General features: G+C 45.0%; 1 protein-coding gene across 2 annotated transcripts in view; it reads right to left on the bottom strand.

Annotated features, from left to right (window-relative positions):
• Positions 1 to 21,248, bottom strand: part of LOC106587993 (tetraspanin-18) — a 74,649-nt gene that overhangs the window by 8,929 nt on the left and 44,472 nt on the right. The window contains exons 2-3 of one of the 2 annotated variants that reach the window (XM_045708757.1): positions 19,449 to 19,537; positions 2,968 to 3,063 (exon numbers count right to left, since the gene is read on the bottom strand). In XM_045708757.1, coding sequence (XP_045564713.1) covers positions 2,968 to 3,063; positions 19,449 to 19,454 — 102 coding nt within the window. In that variant the 5' untranslated portion in view covers positions 19,455 to 19,537. The remainder of the gene's footprint in view (positions 1 to 2,967; positions 3,064 to 19,448; positions 19,538 to 21,248) is intronic. The other variant, XM_045708758.1, reaches the window with a different exon arrangement.

Here is a 21,248-nt window from a genome sequence, read left to right as displayed (position 1 = left end):
GACATCAGACAGCAGAACATCAGACAGCAGGACATCAGACAGCAGGACATCAGACAGCAGAACATCAGACAGCAGGACATCAGACAGCAGGACATCAGACAGCAGAACATCAGACAGCAGGACATCAGACAGCAGAACATCAGACAGCAGGACATCAGACAGCAGAACATCAGACAGCAGGACATCAGACAGCAGAACATCAGACAGCAGGACATCAGACATCAGACAGCAGAACATCAGACATCAGACAGCAGGACATCAGACAGCAGGACATCAGACAGCAGGACATCAGACAGCAGAACATCAGACATCAGACAGCAGAACATCAGACAGCAGGACATCAGACATCAGACAGCAGGACATCAGACAGCAGGACATCAGACATCAGACAGCAGGACATCAGACAGCAGGACATCAGACAGCAGGACATCAGACAGCAGGACATCAGACAGCAGAACATCAGACAGCAGAACATCAGACAGCAGGACATCAGACAGCAGGACATCAGACAGCAGAACATCAGACATCAGACAGCAGGACATCAGACAGCAGGACATCAGACATCAGACAGCAGGACATCAGACAGCAGGACATCAGACAGCAGGACATCAGACAGCAGGACATCAGACAGCAGGACATCAGACAGCAGAACATCAGAACATCAGACAGCAGAACATCAGACAGCAGAACATCAGACAGCAGAACATCAGACAGCAGGACATCAGACAGCAGGACATCAGACATCAGGACATCAGACAGCAGAACATCAGACAGCAGAACATCAGAACATCAGACAGCAGAACATCAGACAGCAGGACATCAGACAGCAGGACATCAGACAGCAGAACATCAGACAGCAGAACATCAGAACATCAGACAGCAGAACATCAGACAGCAGGACATCAGACAGCAGGACATCAGACAGCAGAACATCAGGACATCAGACAGCAGAACATCAGACAGCAGAACATCAGACAGCAGGACATCAGACAGCAGAACATCAGACAGCAGAACATCAGACAGCAGAACATCAGGACATCAGACAGCAGGACATCAGACAGCAGGACATCAGACAGCAGGACATCAGACAGCAGAACATCAGGACATCAGACAGCAGAACATCAGACAGCAGAACATCAGACATCAGGACATCAGACAGCAGGACATCAGACAGCAGAACATCAGACAGCAGGACATCAGACAGCAGGACATCAGACAGCAGAACATCAGACAGCAGAACATCAGACAGCAGGACATCAGACAGCAGAACATCAGAACATCAGACAGCAGAACATCAGACAGCAGAACATCAGACAGCAGAACAGCAGACAGCAGAACATCAGAACATCAGACAGCAGGACATCAGACAGCAGGACATCAGACAGCAGGACATCAGACATCAGACAGCAGAACATCAGACATCAGGACATCAGACAGCAGGACATCAGACAGCAGGACATCAGACAGCAGGACAGCAGACAGCAGAACATCAGAACATCAGACAGCAGGACATCAGACAGCAGGACATCAGACAGCAGGACATCAGACAGCAGAACATCAGACAGCAGGACATCAGACAGCAGAACATCAGACAGCAGGACATCAGACAGCAGAACATCAGACAGCAGGACATCAGACAGCAGAACATCAGACAGCAGAACATCAGACAGCAGGACATCAGACAGCAGGACATCAGAACATCAGACAGCAGGACATCAGACAGCAGGACATCAGACAGCAGAACATCAGACAGCAGGACATCAGACAGCAGAACATCAGACAGCAGGACATCAGACAGCAGGACATCAGACAGCAGAACATCAGACAGCAGGACATCAGACAGCAGGACATCAGAACATCAGACAGCAGAACATCAGACAGCAGGACATCAGACAGCAGAACATCAGACAGCAGGACATCAGACAGCAGGACATCAGACAGCAGGACATCAGACAGCAGGACATCAGACAGCAGAACATCAGACAGCAGGACATCAGACAGCAGGACATCAGACAGCAGGACATCAGACAGCAGGACATCAGACAGCAGAACATCAGGACACCAGACAGCAGAACATCAGACAGCAGAACATCAGACAGCAGAACATCAGAACATCAGACAGCAGGACATCAGACAGCAGAACATCAGTCAGCAGAACATCAGACAGCAGGACATCAGAACATCAGACAGCAGGACATCAGACAGCAGGACATCAGACAGCAGAACATCAGACAGCAGAACATCAGACAGCAGAACATCAGACAGCAGGACAGCAGAACATCAGACAGCAGGACATCAGACAGCAGGACATCAGACAGCAGGACATCAGACAGCAGAACATCAGAACATCAGACAGCAGGACATCAGACAGCAGAACATCAGACAGCAGGACATCAGACAGCAGGACATCAGACAGCAGGACATCAGACAGCAGAACATCAGGACACCAGACAGCAGAACATCAGACAGCAGAACATCAGTCAGCAGAACATCAGTCAGCAGAACATCAGGACATCAGACAGCAGAACATCAGACATCAGGACATCAGAACATCAGACAGCAGGACATCAGACAGCAGAACATCAGACAGCAGGACATCAGACAGCAGGACATCAGACAGCAGGACATCAGACAGCAGAACATCAGACAGCAGGACATCAGACAGCAGAACATCAGACAGCAGGACATCAGGACATCAGAACATCAGACAGCAGGACATCAGACAGCAGAACATCAGACAGCAGGACATCAGACAGCAGGACATCAGAACATCAGACAGCAGAACATCAGACAGCAGGACATCAGACAGCAGAACATCAGACAGCAGGACATCAGACAGCAGAACATCAAACAGCAGGACATCAGACAGCAGAACATCAGACAGCAGGACATCAGACAGCAGAACATCAGACAGCAGGACATCAGGACACCAGACAGTGGGAGTGTAAGCTAGCAGCATATACTCACAAAAAGGAGGAAGTTGAAGATGAACATGAGGTACTTGATGCAGCTGAGACAGTCCCCCTCCATGAATGTTCCCCGTGCTGAGGCCTCCCCGGACCCCTGCAGAAACACACACACACACACACACACACACACACACACACACACACACACACACACACACACACACACACACACACAGAGAGAGAGAGGCCTGTTAATTACTGAAAAGCATAGAGCGCTGTACAACATAAAAAAAACGAAGGTTATGCCATAGCGTGACTCCAGGATGGTTGAGCTGCAGTTCACCTACGGGTTTTTGGGCTCTAGAGAAGTTAAATCATCCTCTTAGAGACTGAGGTGAGAAGAGACGTCCTCTCCTCTCTTCCACAACAAGGAGATACAAGGATAGACAAGAGAGAGTAAAAGCTAAGCGCAGAGAGATGTCAGTCCCCAAGAGATTATGGGAACCTGTCACAGCCAGGCTGTCCCTGAGTGACTCGTCACTGCCAGGCTGTCCCTGAGTGACTCGTCACTGCCAGGCTGTCCCTGAGTGACTCGTCACTGCCAGGCTGTCCCTGAGTGACTCGTCACTGCCAGGCTGTCCCTGAGTGACTCGTCACTGCCAGGCTGTCCCTGAGTGACTCGTCACTGCCAGGCTGTCCCTGAGTGACTGGTGAGTGCCAGGCTGTCCCTGAGTGACTGGTGAGTGACTCTGTGTCATGTGGGGATGTGTGGGAGGATGTGTTATACTTCATGCAGCCGGCCATCAGAATCAGAGCTCCTGGTGTGATGAGGAGCAACGGTCTTTTCCAGCTATGATGGTGTTTGCCAGGACGCTGCCACCTGCTGCCACCTGTCACAGCTGACTCACTTCACATGCTGCAGGAACCAAGCAGTGACACTGTTCAGACAACACAAACCAGTCTGTCTGTTCTTTAGTTCAGTCAATTGGTTGGTCTGGGGGGGAAAGTCTGCAAGCGCCAATCAAAAACAGCACGGCACAAGAAGTGCGTCTCCGCGACCAGATTTGAAAAACACATTTCTCTAAATGTAAAACATTCACCAGCGACTACTGATATGAGGTTTTATGTGGTTTGTTTCATCACTTAGATAGGCAGTGTGCTGTCTGTCTGATCTCATCACTTAGATAGGCAGTGCACAGTTTATCTGATGTCATTTAGATAGGCAGTGTGCTGTCTATCTGACCTTAGATAGGCAGTGTGCTGTCTGTCTGACCTTAGATAGGCAGTGTGCTGTCTGTCTGACCTTAGATAGGCAGTGTGCTGTCTGTCTGACCTTATATAGGCAGTGTGCTGTCTGTCTGACCTTAGATAGGCAGTGTGCTGTCTGTCTGACCTTAGATAGGCAGTGTGCTGTCTGTCTGACCTTAGATAGGCAGTGTGCTGTCTGTCTGACCTTAGATAGGCAGTGTGCTGTCTGTCTGATCTCTCCATACACCACAGACACAGCTAACCTCCCTGTTCACACCAGCAATAAATGAAACACGATTCTCCCTGGGTACATCCCAAATGGCAGCTTTTTCCCTATATAGTGCACTATGAGCCCTATGGGGTACTACATAGGGAATAGGGTGCTATTTGAGACATACACCCTATTGTTAGTCCCTCAGTGGGCACTCAGCTGAGTAAATGTGTATTTACTGCCCATCTGAACACTATCTGACCTGTGTTGCTGGTCTTAGTCTATTTAACTAAATGGTGTGTGTGTGTGTGTGTGTGTGTGTGTGTGTGTGTGTGTGTGTGTGTGTGTGTGTGTGTGTGTGTGTGTGTGTGTGTGTGTGTGTGTGTGTGTGTGTGTGTGTGTATATATGTGTGTGTGTGTGTGTGTGTGTGTGTGTGTGTGTGTGTGTGTGTGTGTGTGTGTGTGTGTGTGTGTGTGTGTGTGGGTGTATGTGTGCGTGTGTGTGTGTGTGTGTGTGTGTGGTGGAGCCCCCTTCTGCTATGACTGGCCGGGGCAGTGTAGAGTAGAGCACTCTGGGTAATTGATGTCCTTTAAAGGGGGTTTTGGGTAATGAAGTGAAGCCTTTTTTTCATAAGTGTAAGGGGAATTTGGGTTTATAGACACACACACACACAGGGAGAGAGAAACACACACACATATCAACACACGGAGAAACACACATTGCACAGAACTCCAGTGTCCCACTCTGCAGCTGTGGTTCCTGTATAAAATAGGACTAGGGGCAGCTGGACGATTTCACACTGCCAAATAGAAGATGGCCAGAAATAATTCCCTTCACTATCTCCCCCTCTCTCTCTCCCCTCTCTCTCTCCCCTCTACTCTCCTCCCCTCTCTCTACTCCTTTCCTTCTGTCCTCTCCGTCCTCCTCCTCTCTCCTCAGAGCGCAGCAGTTCCAGTATAATTCAATAATCCTGCAGCCCACTGTTCCCTAAAGCAGTTTACAGTTGCACAATACTGGCCATCCCTCAGGTGTAGAGCTCAATAGACCCATGTTATAGAGTGTGTGGTTTGTGTGTGTTTCTGTCACAAGCCCTGATAGATTCTGTTGTGCTCACCACTCCAGAGACTCCTTATTTTATTTGTAATTTTTTTACCTTTATTTAACAAGGCAAGTCAGTTAAGAACACATTCTTATTTTCAAAGGCAGCCTAGGAACAGTGGGTTAACTGCCTTGTTCAGGGGCAGAACAACAGATTTTCACCTTGTCAGCTCAGGGATTTGATCTTGCAACCTTGCGGTTACTAGTCCAATGCTCTAATCACTAGGCTACTTGCCTCCTCTAACCACTAGGCTACCTGCTGGTTACTGGCCCAGCGCTCTAACCACTAGGCTACCTGCTGGTTACTGGCCCCAATGCTCTAACCACTAGGCTACCTGCTGGTTACTGGCCCAACGCTCTAACCACTAGGTTACCTGCTGGTTACTGTCCCAACGCTCTAACCACTAGACTAACTGCTGGTTACTGGCCCAACGCTCTAACCACTAGACTACCTGCCACCCCAATGGCTCTTTCCAACCTCCACACACACAGTGTTTTCACTAATAACTTCTCCGTTCTGAACGGTCTGTTTAGGTCTCTCTGAGTGAGTAGGTGTCTGTACTGTTTCATCATCCTGAGGCTGTTCTTCATACTGTAAGTACAGGCCACAATCACTGACACAAAACCTCTTCAGGGTCTATCTTCTGCTCAGAAACTAACTGAAACACACCAAACCTCTTCAGGGTCTATCTTCTGCTCAGAAACTAACTGAAACACACCAAACCTCTTCAGTCTATCTTCTGCTCAGAAACTAACTGAAACACACCAAACCTCTTCAGAGTCTATCTTCTGCTCAGAAACTAACTGAAACACACACCAAACCTCTTCAGAGTCTATCTTCTGCTCAGAAACTAACTGAAACACACCAAACCTCTTCAGTCTATCTTCTGCTCAGAAACTAACTGAAACACACCAAACCTCTTCAGGGTCTATCTTCTGCTCAGAAACTAACTGAAACACACCAAACCTCTTCAGAGTCCATCTTCTGCTCAGAAACTAACTGAAACACACCAAACCTCTTCAGAGTCTATCTTCTGCTCAGAAACTAACTGAAACACACACCAAACCTCTTCAGAGTCTATCTTCTGCTCAGAAACTAACTGAAACAGACACCTCTCCAGCTGTAACATTCATAACAGAGGGCCTAGACATCATACTGCATGTAGAGTCCTGCAGTGTCAGCAGTAAGCCACTAGACATCATACTGCATGTAGAGTCCTGCAGTGTCAGCAGTAAGCCACTAGACATCATACTGCATGTAGAGTCCTGCAGTGTCAGCAGTAAGCCACTAGACATCATACTGCATGTAGAGTCCTGCAGTGTCAGCAGTAAGCCACTAGACATCATACTGCATGTAGAGTCCTGCAGTGTCAGCAGTAAGCCACTTCTACAGAAGAACTAGTTTTTCCTAGCCACCGTGCTTCTTTCACATGCTTTGCTTGCTGTTTGGGGTTTTAGGCTGGGTTTCTGTACAGCACTTTGAGATATCAGCTGATGTACGAAGGGCTATATAAATAAATTTGATTTGATTTAGTATGAGCCTCTATGGTCTTTCTACAGTCCTGTGTTCTGTGAGGCTGGGGATGAGTCTCAAATGGCACCCCATTCCCTGTTTAGCGCACTACTTTAGACCAGCGCGCTATTCCCTATATAGTGGTACTACTATAGACCAGAGCCCTATTCCCTATATAGTGGTACTACTATAGACCAGAGCCCTATTCCCTATATAGTGGTACTACTATAGACCAGAGCCCTATTCCCTATATAGTGGTACTACTATAGACCAGGGCCCTATTCCCTATATAGTGGTACTACTATAGACCAGAGCCCTATTCCCTATATGGTGCACTACTACTTCCACGATCTTTAGTCTGATGAAAGGATCCTCTCTCTCTCAGTCCTTGAGAGCAGTATGATAATAACAAGACGGTTAACCAATCGTCTGTGTCCTACGCCAGACTAGGAGAAGAATGCAACGGAAATACTGGAAATCCTCAAGAGTTTATTTGGGTTATAGTTTATGGTGTAGTTTATATAGTGTCATGCGTGGCATATTTTTGGCCACCGACTGATATGATCCAGAGGTTTTTTACGTTCCCTCAAGTTAACGGTGTACTGTTCACTGCCTACATAGCTCCTCAGCTAACTGTTTCAGCTCTGTTCTCTGATGAGATGGCTCCTCAGCTAACTGTTTCAGCTCTGCTCTCTGATGAGATGGCTCCACAGCTAACTGTTTCAGCTCTGCTCTCTGATGAGATGGCTCCTCAGCTAACTGTTTCAGCTCTGCTCTCTGATGAGATGGCTCCACAGCTAACTGTTTCAGCTCTGCTCTCTGATGAGATGGCTCCACAGCTAACTGTTTCAGCTCTGTTCTCTGATGAGATGGCTCCACAGCTAACTGTTTCAGCTCTGTTCTCTGATGAGATGGCTCCTCAGCTAACTGTTTCAGCTCTGTTCTCTGATGACATGGCTCCTCAGCTAACTGTTTCAGCTCTGCTCTCTGATGAGATGGCTCCTCAGCTAACTGTTTCAGCTCTGCTCTCTGATGAGATGGCTCCACAGCTAACTGTTTCAGCTCTGCTCTCTGATGAGATGGCTCCACAGCTAACTGTTTCAGCTCTGCTCTCTGATGAGATGGCTCCACAGCTAACTGTTTCAGCTCTGTTCTCTGATGAGATGGCTCCTCAGCTAACTGTTTCAGCTCTGTTCTCTGATGAGATGGCTCCACAGCCAACTGTTTCAGCTCGGCTCTCTGATGAGATGGCTCCTCAGCTAACTGTTTCAGCTCTGTTCTCTGATGAGATGGCTCCACAGCTAACTGTTTCAGCTCTGTTCTCTGATGAGATGGCTCCTCAGCTAACTGTTTCAGCTCTGTTCTCTGATGAGATGGCTCCACAGCCAACTGTTTCAACTCTGCTCTCTGATGAGATGGCTCCACAGCTAACTGTTTCAGCTCTGCTCTCTGATGAGATGGCTCCACAGCTAACTGTTTCAACTCTGCTCTCTGATGAGATGGCTCCACAGCTAACTGTTTCAGCTCTGCTCTCTGATGAGATGGCTCCACAGCTAACTGTTTCAGCTCTGCTCTCTGATGAGATGGCTCCTCAGCTAACTGTTTCAGCTCTGCTCTCTGATGAGATGGCTCCACAGCTAACTGTTTCAGCTCTGCTCTCTGATGAGATGGCTCCACAGCTAACTGTTTCAGCTCTGCTCTCTGATGAGATGGCTCCACAGCCAACTGTTTCAGCTCTGCTCTCTGATGAGATGGCTCCACAGCTAACTGTTTCAGCTCTGCTCTCTGATGAGATGGCTCCACAGCCAACTGTTTCAGCTCTGCTCTCTGATGAGATGGCTCCACAGCTAACTGTTTCAGCTCTGCTCTCTGATGAGATGGCTCCACAGCTAACTGTTTCAGCTCTGCTCTCTGATGAGATGGCTGATGAGAGTGGTGCGTTGGATGGTGTCTCTCAGATAGGACAGGTTAGGGCAGGCCTTGAACATGGGGGCTAAAGATGAGACCAGGGGACAGGTTCAGACTAGATAGGACAGGTTAGGGCAGGTCTTGAACATGGGGGACTAAAGATAAAACCAGGGGACAGGTTCAGACTAGATAGGACAGGTTAGGGCAGGTATTGAACATGGGGGACTAAAGTAAGACCAAGGGACAGGTTCAGACTAGATAGGACAGGTTAGGGCAGGTCTTGAACATGGGGGACTAAAGATAAAACCAGGGGACAGGTTCAGACAACCAGGCCTGGGCACCTCCAGTCCTCGAGGGGCCTGATTGGTGTCACACTTTTGCCCCAGTCCCCAGCTAACACACCTGACTCCAATAATCACCTAATCATGATCTTCAGTTTCTAATGCAATCAGTTTAAATCAGCTGTGTTTGCTAGGGATGGGGGGGAAAGTGTGACACCAATCAGTTTAAATCAGCTGTGTTTGCTAGGGATGGAGGAAAAGTGCGACACCAATCAGTTTAAAGCAGCTGTGTTTGCTAGGGATGGGGGGGGGAAGTGAGAAACCAATCAGTTTAAATCAGCTGTGTTTGCTAGGGATGGAGGAAAAGTGTGACACCAATCTGTTTAAATCAGCTGTGTTTGCTAGGGATGGAGGAAAAGTGTGACACCAATCAGTTTAAATCAGCTGTGTTTGCTAGGGATGGGGGGGAAAGTGTGACACCAATCAGTTTAAATCAGCTGTGTTTGCTAGGGATGGGGGGGAAAGTGTGACACCAATCATGCCCCAGAGGACTGGAATTTCCCAGGTCTGGCACTAGACTGTTCACACTAGACAGGTGTGGATTTGTTCCCAGTCATATAAAGTCAGACCAGGATTCAATCCAAGGAGTGCTATAAATAAGTGCTCGTAAATAACCTTCTGTTACAGTATGCTGCTCTATAACGCACCTTGAATTGAATCCCTGCCTTAATCTGCTTGGTGTCTATCATCTGAAACCAATTTTTAGATCCACCCACGGACCTTGAATTTACATAGAAATCTCCAACTCCAAAGTACTACTACTAAATTAGAATATGAAATTAGGACTTGAATCCAAAGTAAAGTGATGAAGTAAACCACTAACTGTGCACTTTAAACTAATTTACTTAATAATCTAATGTAAACTACTAAAATTAATGTACACTACATTTCTTAATAATATACATAATTTACACTACTTTACTCATGTACACTACTTTACTTAATAAATACTTTACACAACTTTACTTAATAATATAATGTACACTACTTTACTTAATAATATAAATACTTTACACTACTTTACTTAATAATATAATGTACACTACTTTACTTAATAATGTGGATACTTTACACAATTTTACATAATTATATACCTACTTTACACGACTTTACTTAATAATAGATACACTTTACATTACTTTACTTAATAATATATATACTTTACATAATAATATATGTAATATACACTACTTTACTTAATCATATATCTACTTTAAACAACTTTTACTTAATAATCTATGTGTACCCCATAGTTGAAGCAGAAACATCAACATGTCACAAACAACTTAAGATCCATAGTGTGAAACATGCCATGGCTATGTCCCAAATGGCACTCTATTCATAGTGCACCCTATGGGCCCTGGCAGGAAAGAAGTAATGGCACCCTATTCATAGTGCAACCTATGGGCCCTGGCAGGAAAGAAGTAATGGCACCCTATTCATAGTGCAACCTATGGGCCCTGGCAGGAAAGAAGTAATGGCACCCTATTCATAGTGCAACCTATGGGCCCTGGCAGGAAAGAAGTAATGGCACCCTATTCATAGTGCACCCTATGGGCCCTGGTCAGAAGAAGTAATAAATACTGTCATTCCAGAACTGGATAGTTGTTAACCAGAGTCTGAAGGACTGTCATTCCAGAACTGGATAGTTGTTAACCAGAGTCTGAAGGACTGTCATTCCAGAACTGGATAGTTGTTAACCAGAGTCTGAAGGACTGTCATTCCAGAACTGGATAGTTGTTAACCAGAGTCTGAAGGACTGTCATTCCAGAACTGGATAGTTGTTAACCAGAGTCTGAAGGACTGTCATTCCAGAACTGGATAGTTGTTAACCAGAGTCTGAAGGACTGTCATTCCAGAACTGGATAGTTGTTAACCAGAGTCTGAAGGACTGTCATTCCAGAACTGGACAGTTGTTAACCAGAGTCTGAAGGACTGTCATTCCAGAACTGGATAGTTGTTAACCAGAGTCTGAAGGACTGTCATTCCAGAACTGGATAGTTGTTAACCAGAGTCTGAAGGACTGTCATTCCAGAACTGGATAGTTGTTAACCAGAGTCTGAAGGACTGTCATTCCAGAACTGGACAGTTGTTAACCAGAGTCTGAAGGACTGTCATTCCAGAACTGGATAGTTGTTAACCAGAGTCTGAAGGACTGTCATTCCAGAACTGGACAGTTGTTAACCAGAGTCTGAAGGACTGTCATTCCAGAACTGGATAGTTGTTAACCAGAGTCTGAAGGACTGTCATTCCAGAACTGGATAGTTGTTAACCAGAGTCTGAAGGACTGTCATTCCAGAACTGGATAGTTGTTAACCAGAGTCTGAAGGACTGTCATTCCAGAACTGGATAGTTGTTAACCAGAGTCTGAAGGACTGTCATTCCAGAACTGGACAGTTGTTAACCAGAGTCTGAAGGACTGTCATTCCAGAACTGGATAGTTGTTAACCAGAGTCTGAAGGACTGTCATTCCAGAACTGGATAGTTGTTAACCAGAGTCTGAAGGACTGTCATTCCAGAACTGGATAGTTGTTAACCAGAGTCTGAAGGACTGTCATTCCAGAACTGGACAGTTGTTAACCAGAGTCTGAAGGACTGTCATTCCAGAACTGGATAGTTGTTAACCAGAGTCTGAAGGACTGTCATTCCAGAACTGGATAGTTGTTAACCAGAGTCTGAAGGACTGTCATTCCAGAACTGGATAGTTGTTAACCAGAGTCTGAAGGACTGTCATTCCAGAACTGGATAGTTGTTAACCAGAGTCTGAAGGACTGTCATTCCAGAACTGGACAGTTGTTAACCAGAGTCTGAAGGAAGGCTATAGTTCCTATGGGAGAATCAACTGATTAGACTAGCAGAATGGGGTGATAAGCAGCCATATCTACCCATTGTGATGTGTATTGATCTAGCATGGAGACAGAGGCTCAAAGCTGCCCGACAATGTAGTCAATCAGAGAGAGGTGAGAGAGACAGAGAGAGAGAGAGAGAGAGAGAGAGAGACAGAGAGAGAGAGAGAGAGAGAGAGACAGAGAGAGAGAGAGAGAGAGAGAGAGAGAGAGAGAGAGAGACAGAGAGAGAGAGAGAGAGAGAGAGAGACAGAGAGAGAGAGAGAGAGAGAGAGAGAGAGAGAGAGAGAGAGAGAGAGAGAGAGAGAGAGAGAGAGAGAGAGAGAGACAGGACGACAGACAGACAGGACGACAGACAGACAGGACGACAGACAGACAGACAGACAGACAGACAGACAGACAGACAGACAGACAGACAGACAGACAGACAGACAGACAGACAGACAGACAGACAGACAGACAGAAAGAAAGAAAGAAAGAAAGACAGACAGCAACATGATAATGATCTATACAATATATGACTGGATCAATGAGGATGTAGAATTTATCTGCTCTTTAAAGCAGGAAGGAATAATTCTCAGGTCCTGTAGGAATGGGGTGGGAAATTGAAATCCATGGGCGAATCGATCAATGTTTACTATTTCATTTGATGAGGAGGAATGGTACTGGTATAGCTATAGTGGTAGGTGGTGATTGGATATGGTGATGTTTTATGGATTGTATATAAGTTATAGTTGAAGGTGTTGATTGGATATCGTGATGGTATATGGATGTAATATCAGCTGTAGTTATAAGACGGCGTCGGAGAACAAGGCTGACGTTTTACGTATTCCTAACCAATTGTTTGTTTATTTGCGTTGTTTGTTACTTATTTTTGTTACTTATTTTGTACATAATGTTGCTGCTACCGTCTCTTATGACCGAAAATAACTTCTGGACATCAGAACTGCGATTACTCACCACAGACTGGCAGAATCCTTTTTTTCCTTTAACGAGTCCGACGAGCTCGACGTGAACGATATACTGCTCTCTCGGGAACAGGCCCAGATCCTCGTGATTTACGTGAAGAGAAGGCAGAGAGAAAAAGGGGCCAGAAGGTGGAGTCAATCACCACCTTCCGGAGACACCTGAAACCCCACCTCTTTAAGGAATACCTGGGATAGGATAAAGTAATCCTTCTAACCCCCCCTTAAAAGATTTAGATGCACTATTGTAAAGTGGTTGTTCCACTGGATATCATAAGGTGAATGCACCAATTTGTAAGTCACTCTGGATAAGAGCGTCTGCTAAATGACTTAAATGTAAATGTAAATGTGAATTTGTAGGCGATCGAATAAACCCCCACTTCCTTCCATTCTGCTAGCAAACGTGAAATCGATGGAAAATAAAATCGATGACCTACGCAGAAGATTAAACTACCAACGGGACATTCAAAACTGTAAAATCTTATGCCTCACGGAGCTGTGGCTGAACGACGACATTATCAACATACAGCTGGCTTGTCACGACTTCCACCGGAGTCGGTCCCTCTCCTTGTTCGAGCGGAGCTCGGCGGTCGACGTCACCGGCCTTCTAGCCATCGCCGATCCACTTTTCATTTTCCATTTGTTTTGTCTTTGTTTTCTACACACCTGGTTTCAATTCCCCCATTACATGTTCATTATTTAACCCTCTGGTTTCCCCCATGTTTGTGTGCGTGTTTGTTCTATTGTTCAGGCTGTTATTGACGGCTGGTATTTTGTTGCCGGGTTTAGTTATTACGGCCGTTTATTTCGTGGTACCGGTATTTTTCCCCGCACCGTAGTATTGTGTTTATACTGGTGTTAACTTGTATTAAATACCTTGTCCACGCATCTCAGCTCTCCTGCGCCTGACTCCTTTCACCAGTTACCCACCGCCTTGACATGGCTGGTTAAACGCTGTATCGGCAGGATAGAACAGCGGCGTCTGGTAAGACAAGGGGCGGCAGACTATGTATTTTGGGAAATAACAGCTGGTGCACGTTATCTAAGGAAGTCTCGAGGTTTTGCTCGCCTGAGGTAGAGTGTCTCATGATAAGCTGTAAACCACAATATCTACCAAGAGAGTTTTGTATTTGTATGCGTCTGTATTTTTCGTAGCTGTCTACATACCACCACAGACTGATGCTGGCACTAGGACCATACTGAATGAGCTGTATTCCGCCATAAGCAAACAAGAAAATGCTCACCCGGGGGCAGCGCTCCTAGTAGCTGGGGACTTTAATGCAGGGAAACTTAAATCCATCTTACCAAATTTCTATCAGCATGTTAAATGTGCAACCAGAAAAATAAAAAAAACTCTGGACCACCTTTACTCCACACACAGAGATGCATAGAAAACTCTCCCTCACCCTCCATTTGGCAAATCTGACCATAATTATATCCTCCAGATTCCTGCTTACAAGCTAAAATTAAAGCAGGAAGCACCAGTGACTCAATCAATAAAACAGTGGTCAGATGAAGCAGATGCTAAACTACAGGACTGTTTTTCTAGCACAGACCGGAATATGTTCCAGGATTCCTCCGATGGCATTGAGGAGTACACCACATCAGTCATTGGCCAGACGGATTACCAGGACATGTACTGCAAGCATGCGCTGACCAACTGGCAAGTGTCTTCACTGACATTTTCAACTTGTCCCTGACCGAGTCTGTAATACCAATATGTTTCAAGCAGACCACCATAGTCCCTGTGCCCAAGAACACTAAGGTAACCTGCCTAAATGACTACCGAACCGTAGCACTCACGTCTGTAGCCATGAAGTGCTTTGAAAGGCTGGTCATGGCTCACATCAACACCATCATCCCAGACACCCTGGACCCACTCCAATTTGCATACCGCCCCAACAGATCCACAGATGATGCAATCTCTATTGCTCTCCACACTGCCCTTTCTCACCTGTACAAAAGGAACACCTATGTGAGAATGCTATTCACTGACAACAGCTCAGCTCAGCTCATCACTAAACTAAGGACCCTGGGACTAAACACCTCACTCTGCAACTGGATCCTGGACTTCCTGACGGGCCGACCCCAGGTGGTAAGGGTAGGTAACAACACATCCGCCACGCTGATCCTCAACACAGGGGCCCCTCTGGGGTACGTGCTCAGTCCCCTCCTGTACTCCCTATTCACTCATGACTGCATGGCCAGGCACAACTCCAACACCATCATTAAGTTTGCCGATGACACAACAGTGGTAGGCCTGACCAACGACAATGACGAGGCAGCCTATAGGAGGAGGTCAGAGACCTGGTCGTGTGGTGCCAGGACAACAACCTCTCTCTCAATGTGATCAAGACAAAGGAGATGATTGTGGACTACAGGAAAAAGAGGACAGAGCACGCCCCCATTCTCATCGACGGGGCTGTAGTGGAGCAGGTTGAGAGCTTCAAGTTCCTTGGCGTCCACATCACCAACAAACTATCATGGTCCAAGCACACCAAGACAGTTGTGAAGGGGGCACGACAAAACCTATTCCCCCTCAGGAGACTGAAAAGATTTGGCATGGGTCCTGAGATCCTCAAAAGATTCTACAGCTGCACCATCGAGAGCATCCTGACTGGTTACATCACTCCCTGGTACGGCAACTGCTCGGCCACCGACCGCAAGGCACTACAGAGGGTAGTGCATACGGCCCAGTACATCACTGGGGCTAAGCTTTCTGCCATCCAGGACCTCTATACCAGGCAGTCTCATAGACTGTTCTCTCTGCTACTGCACAGCAAGTGGTACCGGAGAGCCAAGTCTAGGTCCAAGCGGCTTCTAAACAGCTTCTACCCCCAAGCCATAAGACTCCTGAACATCTAATCAAATGGCCACCCAGACCCCTTTTTTACGCTGCTGCTGCTCTCTGTTTATTATCTATGTATAGTCACTTTAATAACTCTACCTACATGTACATATTACCTCAACTAACCGGTGCCCCGCACATTGACTCTGTACCGGTACCCCCTGTATATAGTCTCACTATTGTTACTTCACTGCTGCTCTTTAATTACTAGTTATTTTTATTTCTTATTCTTATTTGTATTTTTATTAAACTGCATTGTTGTTTCGGGGCTCGTAAGTAAGCATTTCACTGTAAGATCTACTACACCTGTTGTATTCAGCATTTCACTGTGAGGTCTACTACACCTGTTGTATTCAGCATTTCACTGTGAGGTCTACTACACCTGTTGTAGTCAGCATTTCACTGTAAGATCTACTACACCTGTTGTATTCAGCATTTCACTGTAAGGTCTACTACACCTGTTGTATTCAGCATTTCACTGTGAGGTCTACTACACCTGTTGTATTCAGCATTTCACTGTAAGGTCTACTACACCTGTTGTCTTCAGCATTTCACTGTAAGGTCTACTACACCTGTTGTATTCAACATTTCACTGTGAGGTCTACTACACCTGTTGTATTCAGCATTTCACTGTGAGGTCTACTACACCTGTTGTATTCAGCATTTCACTGTGAGGTCTACACCTGCTGTATTCAGCATTTCACTGTAAGGTCTACTACACCTGTTGTATTCAACATTTCACTGTGAGGTCTACTACACCTGTTGTATTCAACATTTCACTGTGAGGTCTACTACACCTGTTGTATTCAGCATTTCACTGTGAGGTCTACACCTGCTGTATTCAGCATTTCACTGTGAGGTCTACTACACCTGTTGTATTCAGCATTTCACTGTGAGGTCTACTACACCAGTTGTATTCAGCATTTCACTGTAAGGTCTACTACACCTGTTGTATTCAGCATTTCACTGTGAGGTCTACTACACCTGTTGTATTCAGCATTTCACTGTAAGGTCTACTACACCTGTTGTATTCAGCATTTCACTGTGAGGTCTACTACACCTGTTGTATTCAGCATTTCACTGTGAGGTCTACTACACCTGTTGTATTCAGCATTTCACTGTAAGGTCTACTACACCTGTTGTATTCAGCATTTCACTGTAAGGTCTACTACACCTGTTGTATTCAGCATTTCACTGTAAGGTCTACTACACCTGTTGTATTCAACATTTCACTGTGAGGTCTACTACACCTGTTGTATTCAGCATTTCACTGTGAGGTCTACTACACCTGTTGTATTCAGCATTTCACTGTGAGGTCTACTACACCTGTTGTATTCAGCATTTCACTGTGAGGTCTACTACACCTGTTGTATTCAGCATTTCACTGTAAGGTCTACTACACCTGTTGTATTCAGCATTTCACTGTGAGGTCTACTACACCTGTGGTATTCAACATTTCACTGTGAGGTCTACTACACCTGTTGTATTCAGCATTTCACTGTGAGGTCTACTACACCTGTTGTATTCAGCATTTCACTGTGAGGTCTACTACACCTGTTGTATTCAGCATTTCACTGTAAGGTCTACTACACCTGTTGTATTCAGCATTTCACTGTAAGGTCTACTACACCTGTTGTATTCAGCATTTCACTGTGAGGTCTACTACACCTGTTGTATTCAGCATTTCACTGTGAGGTCTACTACACCTGTTGTATTCAGCATTTCACTGTAAGGTCTACTACACCTGTTGTATTCAGCATTTCACTGTGAGGTCTACTACACCTGTTGTATTCAGCATTTCACTGTAAGGTCTACTACACCTGTTGTATTCAGCATTTCACTGTGAGGTCTACTACACCTGTTGTATTCAGCATTTCACTGTAAGGTCTACTACACCTGTTGTATTCAGCATTTCACTGTGAGGTCTACTACACCTGTTGTATTCAGCATTTCACTGTGAGGTCTACACCTGTTGTATTCAGCATTTCACTGTGAGGTCTACTACACCTGTTGTATTCAGCATTTCACTGTAAGGTCTACTACACCTGTTGTATTCAGCATTTCACTGTGAGGTCTACTACACCTGTTGTATTCAGCATTTCACTGTGAGGTCTACTACACCTGTTGTATTCAGCATTTCACTGTGAGGTCTACTACACCTGTTGTATTCAGCATTTCACTGTGAGGTCTACTACACCTGTTGTATTCAACATTTCACTGTGAGGTCTACTACACCTGTTGTATTCAGCATTTCACTGTGAGGTCTACTACACCTGTTGTATTCAGCATTTCACTGTGAGGTCTACTACACCTGTTGTATTCAGCATTTCACTGTAAGGTCTACTACACCTGTTGTATTCAGCATTTCACTGTGAGGTCTACTACACCTGTTGTATTCAGCATTTCACTGTAAGGTCTACTACACCTGTTGTATTCAGCATTTCACTGTAAGGTCTACTACACCTGTTGTATTCAGCATTTCACTGTAAGGTCTACTACACCTGTTGTATTCAACATTTCACTGTGAGGTCTACTACACCTGTTGTCTTCAGCATTTCACTGTGAGGTCTACTACACCTGTTGTCTTCAGCATTTCACTGTGAGGTCTACTACACCTGTTGTATTCAGCATTTCACTGTGAGGTCTACTACACCTGTTGTATTCAGCATTTCACTGTGAGGTCTACTAGACCTGTTGTATTCGGCGCATGTGACTAATAATATTTGATTTGATTTGATTGTAGGTGGTGATGGTATATGGATTGCATATAAGCTATAGTTGTAGGTGTTGATTGGATATTTTTTTAATATTTTTTTTATTTCACCTTTATTTAACCAGGTAGACAAGTTGAGAACAAGTTCTCATTTGCAACTGCGACCTGGCCAAGATAAAGCAAAGCAGTTCGACACATACAACAACACAGAGTTACACATGGAGTAAAACAAACATACAGTCAATAATACAGTAGAAAAATAAGTCTATATACAATGTGAGCAAATGAGGTGAGATAAGGGAGGTAAAGGCAAAAAAGGCCATGGTGGCAAAGTAAATACAATATAGCAAGTAAAACACTGGAATGGTAGATTAGTAGTGGAAGAAAGTGCAAAGTAGAAATAGAAATAATGGGGTGCAAATTATCTAAATAAATAAATACAGTAGCGGAATGGATATGGGGTCTATATAAGCTATAGTTGTAGGTGTTGATTGGATATGGGTTCTATATAAGCTATAGTTGTAGGTGTTGATTGGATATGGGGTCTATATAAGCTATAGTTGTAGGTGTTGATTGGATATGGGGTCTATATAAGCTATAGTTGTAGGTGTTGATTGGATATGGGGTCTATATAAGCTATAGTTGTAGGTGTTGATTGGATATGGGGTCTATATAAGCTATAGTTGTAGGTGTTGATTGGATATGGGGTCTATATAAGCTATAGTTGTAGGTGTTGATTGGATATGGGGTCTATATAAGCTATAGTTGTAGGTGTTGATTGGATATGGGGTCTATATAAGCTATAGTTGTAGGTGTTGATTGCAAAGCAACAGAAATGGCACCATACCATCATGTACCTGTTAATGACTCTAGTTGGTTGGATCAAGGAGGAGCTTGCTCGTCTTCAGCCTTCAACCTCACAGCACATTACATCCACTGTGGAGGAAACAGAGAATAACCATTTAAAATAACAGCTTTTTTTTGGACCTGGTTTAATACGTGATAGAAAAGCCCTGTCAGTCAGACGTAGTTCATCAACCTCAGGTCCTAGGAGCCCACAAGAGTATGCAGGTACTTGACCAGTGTTATTAGACATGACTTATATCATCAAACATATCATTGGGGTGGCAGGTAGCCTAGTGGTTAGAGTGTTGGACTAGTAACCGAAAGGTTGCAAGATCAAATCCCCGAGCTGACAAGGTACAAATCTGTCGTTCTGAACAAAGCAGTTAACCCACTGTTCCTAGGCTGTCTTTGAAAATAAGAATTTGTTCTTAACTGACTTGCCTAGTTAAATAAAAAAGCAGGGTTTGTGTTCATACTGGGCTAAAACAAAACCCTGCACCACCTTTTTGAAAAAACACTTGCTGTAAGAGACACTAACTCAGACATCTCTGTATTAAAGCAGTGAATACAGCAGCATTGGCTTTTATAAAGAGAGAGATATAACTTAGCTAACACAGTGGTCACTTTAAAATCCCCAATGAGCAGCGTGATGCCGATGATGTCATCTCAGAAGGAAGCTGATGCAACTTCCCATGACAAGCTTCATACTTCACCCTCCATCACTCAGCTGTATATAAGGGTATATCCCAAATGGCACCCTATTCCCTATAAAGTAAGCTACTTTTGACCAGGGACCATTTAGAGAGTTAGAGAGAGAGAGAGAGTGTGTGTGTGTGTGTGTGTGTGTGTGTGTGTGTGTGTGTGTGTGTGTGTGTGTGTGTGTGTGTGTGTGTGTGTGTGTGTGTGTGTAAAAATTGTGTACAGTACTATATAGGGAATGTGGTGCAATTTGGGACGAAGTCAAAGTGTTCTCTTGGGTAAGGGTTAGAAAACAACATTCAGACTTCTCTCTTCAGATTTCACCATTAACATGTTGCTTTATCCTTTAATGAACCAGGGAATGCATTGAGACATATTGAGATTGACATCTCATTTTTAAGTGAGGCCTGGCTGGTCAAGAAAGCAGTATACTGTACACTTAGTTAAACACACCATAGCCTGGATCCCAGGCTGTTCTAGGTTTCTCCATAGCCTGGACTCCAGCTGTTCTAGATTTCTCCATAGCCTGGACTCCAGCTGTTCTAGGTTTCTCCATAGCCTGGACTCCAGCTGTTCTACGTTTCTCCATAGCCTGGACTCCAGCTGTTCTAGATTTCTCCATAGCCTGGACTCCAGCTGTTCTAGATTTCTCCATAGCCTGGACTCCAGGCTGTTCTAGATTTCTCCATAGCCTGGACTCCAGGCTGTTCTAGATTTCTCCATAGCCTGGAATCCAGCTGTTCTAGGTTTCTCTAGAACTAGCATACCCTGTGATGACTGGCAGCACCAGACAACACAAACCTTAAAACATATTAAGTACATTTTTGACATTGAGAAATAGCAACAGGGACATAGTAATAACGGACTGTAATTTTACTGCAACCCCACAGCAGAGATAGCCTGGTCCCAGATATGTTTGTGTTGTCTTGCTAGCTAACTCCTATGGTCACTGACAGCGGGAGTTAACAGGGTTAAATGTCTCTGTTGTTTATGTCAGTCCTTTGCTTAATTAAGATAATCAAACTAATTGGCTGTGTTCTAGCGAATTAAATTTGAACCATTTAACACTAGAGTGCAAAAATCCCTCATTGAACCAGCTTTG

Source organism: Salmo salar, chromosome ssa26 (genome assembly GCF_905237065.1).
Source record: "Salmo salar chromosome ssa26, Ssal_v3.1, whole genome shotgun sequence".
Lineage (NCBI taxonomy): Eukaryota > Metazoa > Chordata > Actinopteri > Salmoniformes > Salmonidae > Salmo > Salmo salar.
The sequence above is the reverse complement of the archived record's forward strand: the minus strand, read 5'-3'. Positions and strand labels throughout refer to the sequence as shown.